This window comes from Pseudophryne corroboree, chromosome 1 (genome assembly GCF_028390025.1).
Source record: "Pseudophryne corroboree isolate aPseCor3 chromosome 1, aPseCor3.hap2, whole genome shotgun sequence".
Taxonomy (NCBI): domain Eukaryota; kingdom Metazoa; phylum Chordata; class Amphibia; order Anura; family Myobatrachidae; genus Pseudophryne; species Pseudophryne corroboree.
The window spans coordinates 487032172-487042459 of record NC_086444.1 but is presented as its reverse complement, the minus strand read 5'-3'; the positions used below and the strand labels follow the sequence as shown (position 1 = coordinate 487042459).

The 10288-nt window shown below is 41.2% G+C and overlaps 1 protein-coding gene across 1 annotated transcript in view; it reads right to left on the bottom strand.

The window, feature by feature from the left end:
- Positions 1-3406: 3406 nt before the first annotated feature.
- Positions 3407-10288, bottom strand: part of RASEF (RAS and EF-hand domain containing) — a 174996-nt gene continuing 168114 nt past the window's right edge. The window contains exons 15-17 of the mRNA XM_063913812.1: positions 8492-8611; positions 6068-6144; positions 3407-3925 (exon numbers count right to left, since the gene is read on the bottom strand). Of these exons, the coding sequence (XP_063769882.1) occupies positions 3817-3925; positions 6068-6144; positions 8492-8611 (306 nt within the window). The 3' untranslated portion in view covers positions 3407-3816. The remainder of the gene's footprint in view (positions 3926-6067; positions 6145-8491; positions 8612-10288) is intronic.

The window sequence follows — 10288 nt, the reverse complement described above, 5'->3', positions numbered from 1 at the left end:
ACGTCAGAGAAATGTACTTTTTATACCCTTTTCCATATACATCCAATTTTTCTGTATGTTCATTCTCCATAACATGTCCATTGCTGCTCATTCAATACTGTGTTTAAATCAACCTTAATTTTGTTAATATATGCAATTGTGTTATGTTATCTGTTACCCTTTAGATAATGTATTTATGTTAGACCTAGTTTCCTATTGTTTTCATACACCACAGTGGACACTCAAAGGTTGAGTCATATAAGGTACCATTGTCCCTTTCTGTTTACTCCCTATTGTCCAAAAGTGTGCTGACCAGACAGGGTGGCTCTCTGGCTAATGTAATCACCTTGATTAGAATATGTATTGTATTCCAATGCTATAAGATCTTAAAACATAGAGGTCACACACACCCCTGCAATATGAAGCTTCTGGAGGTATAAGTAGAGCTACCCAGAGAGCTGAAGGGAGATTCTTTGTCCCCAGGCTAAGAAGTAATGTTCTGCCAGGGATCTGCTGTGGAATCCATTATATTGGATTTATCTGGGATTCTGTGTTGCTTGAAGAGATTCTCTGCTCCAAGACTAAGAAGTAATGTTCTGTCAGGAGTTTGTGGTGGGAATTGTCATGTGGAATTAGATTACAGAAGTGTGCTGAGCTGTTATAACCCATTCTGTTCAATAAACCACTCTTGGTTTTTCATCTATCACCGTGCCTGAGTGATTTGGAACCCGGTTTCTTCACATTTTATATATATATATATATATATATATATATATATATATATATATATATATATACCACAATTGCCCGGTACTCAAAAACGACTTACAGGTAGTTTGCTGTGGTGCCCTCTTTAGGTCTGTTGGAGCCCAATACACGGGTAGGTAATAGGTGCACTCTCCAGTCTTGTTAAGGTTTAAAAGATGTCCTTTATTGCATTCTTACATTTCGGGGACAGATCGTTAGTCCTCACCAGGAATTATTTTCTTCACGATGGTAAATTCTACCTTCAGAAGGCTGGATGTTCATGGGGTCCCCAGTGGCCCCATTGTACGTGAACACCTTCATGTACCTTGTGGAGAATATGTTCTATACAGAGGGGACATTGGATTCCAATATCATGTTATACTTAAGATCTATAGACAACCTATTATTGTTATGGGTGGGACGGAGATATCACTAAAAAGTGTATTAGATCATCAAAATTCTTAAAATAGTGTAGTTAAATTGACATATAATATCAGTAACAAAAACATCCAATTTCTGGATATTAACATTTCTCTACAAGAAAAAATGTTAGAGACGTCCCTCTTTGCCAAAATCACAGTTAGAAACATGATGCTTAGACATAAAAAATTTCATCCATTGCCTTTACATAAAGGCTTGCCATATTCACAATTCCTGTGGGTTAGGTGCATTACCTCTGAACCCAAAACAAGTGGTGCCTACACTGAATAAAACGTTAAGAGAATTTTGCTGGAAGGGGTTATGACAGAAGGGAGATTGAGAAGATTAAAAATAAAGTATTAAATACCCCAAGGGAAGATACTTTAACACACCCAAGAAACATAGAAAAAAACACCTTGACTGAAGTTTTTCCATGGGTTAACCAGTATACCTCAAAAAGTACTAATATTACCAAAAAGGCTAAACAGTGGTGGCCCATAGTCAGTAGTGATAAGGCTTTACCAGCACTTTTCAATCCCACACATTTACCTAGTTACACCAGGGGGGGAAGGACTCCTGAAAGACCATCTAGTTAAATTGGATATAACAGGAATGAAAAGTAAAAAAACAAAACATTTTTTTGAGTAAAAAAATGGGATGCTTTAAATGCTTAGGGTGCGTTACCTGTAGAAATGGCACCCTCACTATAACAACAACAACAACGGTGAAGAGTTATTCAGATTTGACTTTTAACTCACAGTAGAAGCTGCAGGTACATCTATAATCCAACTGTGCTTGTTATATTACTATTTTGGTATTATCTTGATACTTTTTTATCTTTATACTTTATTATTATATACTGCTAGGATTGATTTGGAATGTTACCGTGTGCTTATGTCAGATTAGTTTCTAAGTATCGATGTTGCTTAGTAACCTGTTTGTCTATAGTACTCATTCCCAGGACCAACCCTGCAAACTAGTCGATAACATCATGTCATGGAAACAGGTTTGGTGCACTGTCCGTGATGCACGTATTTGGCCAGCTGGATCGCGGCTCATCTTGAACGTCTTTCCTGCTGTTATTAAAGGCAGTGCAGCAAATCCAAACCTGTTTCCGTGACATGACATATCACTGTACACCTCAACAAGTTGGTAATGAATTTCAGCTGCTGATGTGCCCTTTAGATGCAGAAATCTGATCGCACTGCACATCTCAATGTTTGACCATGTTTCCGCCAGCCCTGTCATCTTACAACTGATGTTGGGCCAGTATGAGTGATATGAGGCACAGGCTAATGGCTGTGAGAGGAAAGAAGTGGTCTACCTGCTCTGGCCTGCTGGGGAAAAAGACTGAAAAAGAGTACATAATACACGTGAATGATCTTGTTATATTACTTATTGAACCACCTATTATGGTTAGTATTAATACTAATATGAAGGTGTGCTATTACATTTCTATTATACATTGTGAATATGATGAGTGCCCTTATTTGTCAGATGGAAAATGAATTATAATTGGAGTCTTTTTGGCTACCCCAGTGAAACACTCCTACTGTTGCTACAATGCCGTATGTTAGTGCAGACACCACCTATACGAGCGCGCGTGTGTGTGCATATATATTTGCAGGCTTGCTAGCTACTGTGACCAGTGCTGCAGGAATTTGTGTTCCACATACTCCTCCCTTCTGTAGCCACCTTTCCATTCATCTTTCTGTCTCTCTCTTTTTAGAAGCACCTATAACTGTTTCTGTAAAAGGAGGCTCAGGTTCCAGTTATACGATCCAGCCAGTTTTGTGCAGGGTTTTTGACTCTGTCTACCGGGCAGCACAGCCAAGGAAAGCATTGAGGGTGTTCCAGGGAACTGGATCCAGTTACAAACAATAACGCACTCCTCGCTCCTCACTGCTCACCGTAATAACAAATGGATACACAAAGCACAGCCAGAGATCCGCTGATGGAAAATGTGACTTCCTAACCCTAGTTCCTAACCTAGTTCAGGGAGGAAGGGATCGGCACCTCCCAGAACTGTGGGCTGCTGTACAATCGGGCACTAATTCTCTATGTTATCCAACCTTTGCAGCAGTGGTAGCCATTAGAGGCAGACTCTGTTTAGTCCCCCACTGCGCATGACGAAGACGGGTCAACATACCAAAATCTTGTACTTTACAATAAATTGCTTTCAAAGAAATATGAAAAAAGACAATACAATCTAATGAAAAATTGGGAAACTTTCTTTTTTATATAAATTAAGTATAATAGCAATAGCGTAATTTAGGACAATAAAGAGACATTCACATAATGCTTAAGAGTCCATGGTCGATTGTAGAAAACTGAGAGAAGGTGCAATAAATTACATTTGTAAATAAATGTAAAAACAGACTGAATGCATGCATTCCAAACATGAGAACACCTTTAGCATATAAACAGAAGCACAGCATATTCATTTTAGTAAAAGGTCGGCTGAGCTATACAGTAGTCATTCCTATGTAATCTCACTTACATATAAATAACAACACAGGAGAAAGATGCCAGCTTTACATTTCAGGAGAAAGCAATGGGGGAACAACAGTAATACACAAAACTATTATGTACAATCCCATTATGTTTATTCCACAGTTTATGAAAAATAGCAATGTATTATGCTGTCCAAAAAGAATGTATTAGAAAAGGTTAGACGTTACAGCAGTTTTTCATTTGTGCTGGCTTTTTGGTAATGGCTCCAGAAAGATTGGTTACAGATCCTCTGTCATCCTCATCATCACTCCGCTTTCTCACTTCCCTTAAAATAAAAAAAAGTTCACAGAAGGTTATTCTCAACATATACACAAATATTCTGTTTATTGTAAAGGTTATGAGATGAGGATCACTGTATACTTCTTAACTGTTCTGGACTGCATAGAAGAGTCCTATTTAAGGGCCATCGTCTTATTCCTTGACCTCTCTGTATTTTCTACTCTGGCTATGCAATGCCTAGTTCCCCATGTTCTCCTTCATCCTCTTAAGGCCAGTACTCACGGCCCGATGCGGGAGAGATGTGTGCTGAGCGAACCGCTCAACACACATCTCTCCCGGCACTCAGCACAGCGCGATCTGTGCTGAGCGTGCGGGGGGAGACGGGGGGGGGGGGCGCTCATTTCACCCAGCGGGTGAAGTGAGCGACCCGCTAGCATTAGGCCAATCTAGCAGGCCAATCTAGCAGCAGCGATAGCGATGCGCGGGGCTGCGCATCGTTATCGCTGTTAGGGCTACACACGGAGCGATCTTGCTGAAAATCTAAGCAATCTAGTCAGAGTGCTTAGATTATCGCTCCGTGTGTACCCCCCTTTAGTCTGTTCTCTAGATAATCATTTATAGATTTGCATAGCTCCCATTCTACTTAGGCTATACAATACCTAGTTCCCCATGTTCTCCTTCATCCTTTTAGTCTGTTCTCTATGTAATCATTTATAGATTAGCATATACCACCAATAGCTCCCAATCCTGTTTAGATGAGTGATAGAACGACAGGTACTGTCACATAATTTGAAAAGACTTCAATCTTTTGAAGAAATGGTCCCAAAATGTATAAGAGTATGCTAAAGAAAGAACCCATGATCTCAGAGAACCATTTATTTTGACTAACCCTAAGAGCTCCCGACTACACTATTCTCAATTGTTTACCTGTACTACAATAAATGAAAGGCGTAGCACTGCAAATCTGAATTGATTACCGGATGCCAACTTGGACACAATTTCAAAGAATCTTAATGGAGTGGTTATACAGCCAAATGTTTATTTCTCCACTTTCGGTTAAACTAATTTGGGCCAAACTTATAAATACATATTGAAAATTCTATGTCCTCAGACTTCTGCCTGTTTCAACCAAGTGCTATTAACCTAATCATGCCCATTAATAGGTAGCTATAAAAATGTATATACTATTCAAAGCAGATAAAAGTCTCATTCCCCAATTTTGGATACAGTCCTTGACTCTTCTGATACTTGCAGAAGAAATAGAGACACCTATTATTTTTATAAATGCTCTCGTAAATAAACTGCATATGCCCTTTCCCGTTTATTGTTACTCATAATATATATATATATATATATATATATAAATATAAATTCGGGAGGTGCTCCAGGAATAAAGTTATGTGTATCATGAACCCAGAATAAAGGAAGTATACCCTTTAGTGGGCACACGTGGACAATTATGCTCACATACTTATAGTCAAATGTCTGTTGGATAGATGCCTATGTTTTGGTTGCTGAAGTTCATCAACTCCTCAGCTCACAATACATACTTTATCATTATTACTACATTTTGTTTATTGTATTAGTGTTGTACTAAGTGTTACTTTACAAATGCAATTGTTGTTATAAACAATTGTTTGGGGAATTTTTGCCTCTTTAACTCCACTAATTCCACTTACAAAGTACTGACTTCCCTTCCTTTTTCTCTCTGCATGGATTAAGCAATTATTTCATCACTAAACTAGCTGAGAAGATAAATGTTGCTAGCAACAGTTTTAAGCATCATTAATCAACTTGCTTAATATTCTGGAAAATCAAAACATCACATTGACACTTGGTAAGGTGCATACAGACAGTGCAATATACATTTAACTTTCCTTACGATTTTGATATATAGTCAAAATTGTAAGGAAAGTTAGTGCATATTGCACCGTGTGTACACAGCTTGCGATACCGATGCGCGGTCCCGCGGGATCAGCATCGGAAGGAAAAATAGACTGTGCAGGCAGCCCAACATTGACTTTATCGACGGGGCCGGGTCCCGCCGTATGTACACACCTTTATTGTGATGTATGTACCTTCCGTATAAATAATGTAAATACTAGCCACTGAGTGGGGCATTTTAGTTGACTCCCAATAGGTGGTGCTGTAATATTTATATGTAAGAATCTATAATTAATATAAATACCGTGCAAGATGAAGAACAGCCTCCACAATATTTGATCCCTCTTTGGCACTAGTTTCACAGAATAAAGCTCTGTATGTCTGCATGGGGAAACAATGCATGTCAGTCTTCATTGATGACAGGAGAAATTAATCCATATAATCCTAAAGACTACTTCTTATAGGAAACATACAGTATGGATGTTACAAGATTCAGATTTCTTTATATATGATTAGGGTACTAACAGCCTTCTAAATTAACGTTGTATTATATTATATCATCTATAAATATTGAGCAACATTTAAAGAGAAAAAAGGGGGTGGGAGAGAGTAAATGTTTCTTGTAGATAAAAACTGGAATGCTCTGGAAACCATTTCAACAGTGAGGGATAAAGAATTAGGTCATCCCCAGGCAGGAGCTGGCGTGGGTAGGTACAGTAGCATGGAACAGCCAACACGGTAAGCTATTGGATGGAAAAGCTATTGGTGCCAAGCTAGAGGAGGATTCCAGGGTATTGGGTCAGTAATGTAGTGTAGAGTAACTGTTAATTTTTGGTAGGGGGGGAATGCCCAGGACATTTTTGTAATAGTACCCATTTGGTATAAGACTAGCCAAGATTGTAGTTCTGACACCCAAATAATACAGGTTTAGCATCTAATATTATTGCAGAGTTCAACTTTGGGGTCAAAAACCACCAAAGGTAAATGAGAATCACTACTGATGTAAATGCATAAATTATTGTTACAATAATGTATTTTTTGCAACTAAGTGAAGTGAAGTAATTATAGGAGTGTGGTTTAATCAAGAGCTGGACTGGCTTCCATTAAGGGGTTATTTTACACTTTAAACCCACATAGGACATGAGAAAAAAAAACCAGGAGATTCAGCACCTTAAGTCCTATTGGAGAAAAATTATATTTTATTATTATTATTATTATTATAATAATTATTATTATTATTAATGTATATCTGGGAAAGACCAAGAAAAGCAGTGATTAAGGGGCTATATACTAAGCCTTGGATAGAGATAAAGTCGCTGGAGATAACGCACCAGCCAATCGGCTCCTGTCATTTTTCAAACACAGCCTGTGACATGGCTGTTGGGAGCCGATTGGCCGGTACTTTATCTCCAGCCACTTTATCTATCCAAGGCTTAGTAAATAGACCCCTAAAGGACTACAAAGCAGATACAGATGTGTCCTTACTCAGCATAACACATATTCACTAGAATATCTCGCACTAGCCGTCATTACTGTACTACTGAATACTGAACTAAGCTGCACAAAAGCCACATAAATGTTTGTGTAAAGTAGCATAATATTAGCCAAAAAAGTTGCATTTCTGTCCCTCCATTCACCCCCACGGGAGTTGCAAGGTGGAACTCAGGAAGGGCGGCCCTGCAGTAGGGATGAGCGGTGGCCGTTCTAAGGGTGAGACACATGTTGGGAGGGAGCTGTGCGGGTACTGACATGAGGGAACAGTGGGCCTAATTCGGAGTTGATCGCAGCAGCAAATTTAAATTACAGTGTAAAAATAAAGCAGCCAGTATTTACCCTGCACAGAAACAAATTAACCCACCCAAATCTAACTCTCTCTGCACATGTTATATCTGCCCCCCCTGCAGTGCACATGGGCCCTCATTCCGAGTTGATCGCTCGCTAGCTGCTTTTAGCAGCAGTGCACACGCTAGGCCGCCGCCCTCTGGGAGTGTATCTTAGCTTAGCAGAATAGCGAACTAAAGATTAGCAGATTTGCTGGAAAATCTTTTCCTGCAGTTTCTGAGTAGCTCCAGACCTACTCCTAGTCTGCGATCACTGCAGACCGTTTAGTTCCTGCTTTGACGTCACAAACACGCCCTGCGTTCGGCCAGCCACTCCCCCGTTTCTCCAGCCACTCCTGCGTTTTTGCCTGACACGCCTGCGTTTTTTAGCAGACTCCCGGAAAACGGTCAGTTTCCTCCCAGAAACACCCACTTCCTGTCAATCACTCACCGATCAGCAGAGCGACTGAAATGCGTCGCTCGGACCTGTGTAAAATTGCATAGTTTTGTGTGAAATTACTTAGCGCGTGCGCCCTGCGGACCATACGCATGCGCAGAACTGCCGATTTTTAGCCTGATCGCTATGCTGCGAAAAACGACAGCGAGCGAACAACTCGGAATGAGGGCCAGGGTTTTGCCCAACTGCTAACAAATTTGCTGCTGCGATCAACTCTGAATTACCCCCAGTGTTTTCCTCATCTCTGTCTCATCTCTGACAGTCTAGCACAGAATAGACTCTCTCTGCATTTGCTTTTTTAGATCTTCCCTTTTTATTATTCTGTGGTAGAATTCTGTGTTGTAAAATGTACATTATCACGCAAATTCAAAGTCAAATTCCATGTGTTATTTTTGTATAAACTAATTGTTATTGTTATTGATCATGTTTGTTTTTTCTTTAGAACACTCACCATAGATAGCTTCTCACCATAACTGGTTGGTACACATTTATGACCTTGATCTGACAGTACCTGTCGGAGATCGGCTTTATTTCCTACCATCATGATAGGTATACTGTCATGTGTCGAATCCTGCAAAATAAGTACAAACAACATTACATCTTAAATGCTGTGCATACCTACAGGAATATGCCTTTATTTAGGCTAAACATTTAGAATTTCCAAAACAATTACAAAACGATATCTAAAATCGCACAAGGCCACAGACTAGATAGTCCAGCATGAAAAGCACAAGAATACAGACTAGGGACAGACCAGGGTAGAAAGCACAAAAACAAAGACTAGGACACAAACTAGGATAGACTAGTGTGGAAGGCAAAAGTCCACAGAATAGGACAGACATGATGGAAGGCACACGGATACAGGTTAGGACAGACAGGATTGAAGGCAAATGGCCACAACCTAGGACAGACCAGATAGAAGGTACGAGGCCACATAAGATAATCAGTATGGAAGGTTATAGACTGTGGCACAAGGCTACAGACTAAAGAGGAGTGAGTGCAGTTCAATGGAACTTAAACTGACTGGAATTAAATCTATGGCAATCGATATCCCGGCTGTCGGGATACCGGCGCGCAGCATACTCGCGCCGGTATCCCCACCGCCGGGATACCGACAACTATTTTCCTTCAGGGGTGTCCACGACACCCCTGGAAGAAGAATAAATAGCGTGGCGCGACCGTGCCCACAGCGCAGCGACTCGGGATCCCGGCGCTGGTATGCCAGCCGCCGCGATCCCGACAGCCGGGCAAGCGTAGTAGACCCGCCACAAAATGTACCAGCACCCTTCTCTATTATATACACAAGGGTGGCAAGGAATTACCTACAGCTGACCTTGTTAACGCATGAAGTGGTAACAGAAGACAGACACACAATAACTAGAAGACTATGGGCCTGATTCAGAGATGTACGCTAGCCAGAAGGTTAGTGCACATCTCCAATGATGGGAGGACTGCACATGCGCAGGATGTGTGCTGTGTATGAGTAGCCATCCATCTGTGTTTCCCAGCCACAGCTTGACGGACAAGCTATGGCGTTCGAAAGGCGGAAAGGGGGTGTTCCTGGCCAGCGTTCCCGGAAACGGGAGAGTGTCACCACTGAATTCCAGGAGGGACGAGTCCAGGATCGCATGGCTGCATGCATATTTCCTGCCAGGAACTGGGCAGGCTAAGTAAGCCTCAGCTTAGTCAGCCTGGCCAAACCTGCAACCATAGCAACCAATGGTCGCAATGTGGATCTGAGGCAGCAACTACGAATGCTGCATTCAGATATAGACACCTACTGCTGCATTTAACTTTTTTGTGGATGGAATTGCAAAGCCGCTTGAAACAGGCCCTATAGATGTGGCTTCATTGTGAGTACCAAAAATGCTAACAATCTCAGGATGCAATGCATACATATTACATTAAATAGTCATATAGTGCAGATAAAAAGTACCCAAGTGGCTTGATGCACCTGAAATGCTAAGCAAAGAAGGTATGTAGTTATGTGATCGGCAGTCAGGAGACCGTCGGACACCCAATACCGACAGTCGACATGCCGACTAACAGGGACTATTTCCACCCATGGGTATCCACGACACCCATAGAGTGGGAACAGAGCCTGTGGCGAGCGGAGGTCGGCGAGCGCAGCGAGCCTGCAAGGGGCCTCGCTGCCCCCCCCTTCCCACCTTCTGACAGATGGGTAATGGGATAGACAGCGTCGGTGTTGTGACCGGTCACCCAATAATAGAAGACACAAATGCATTGT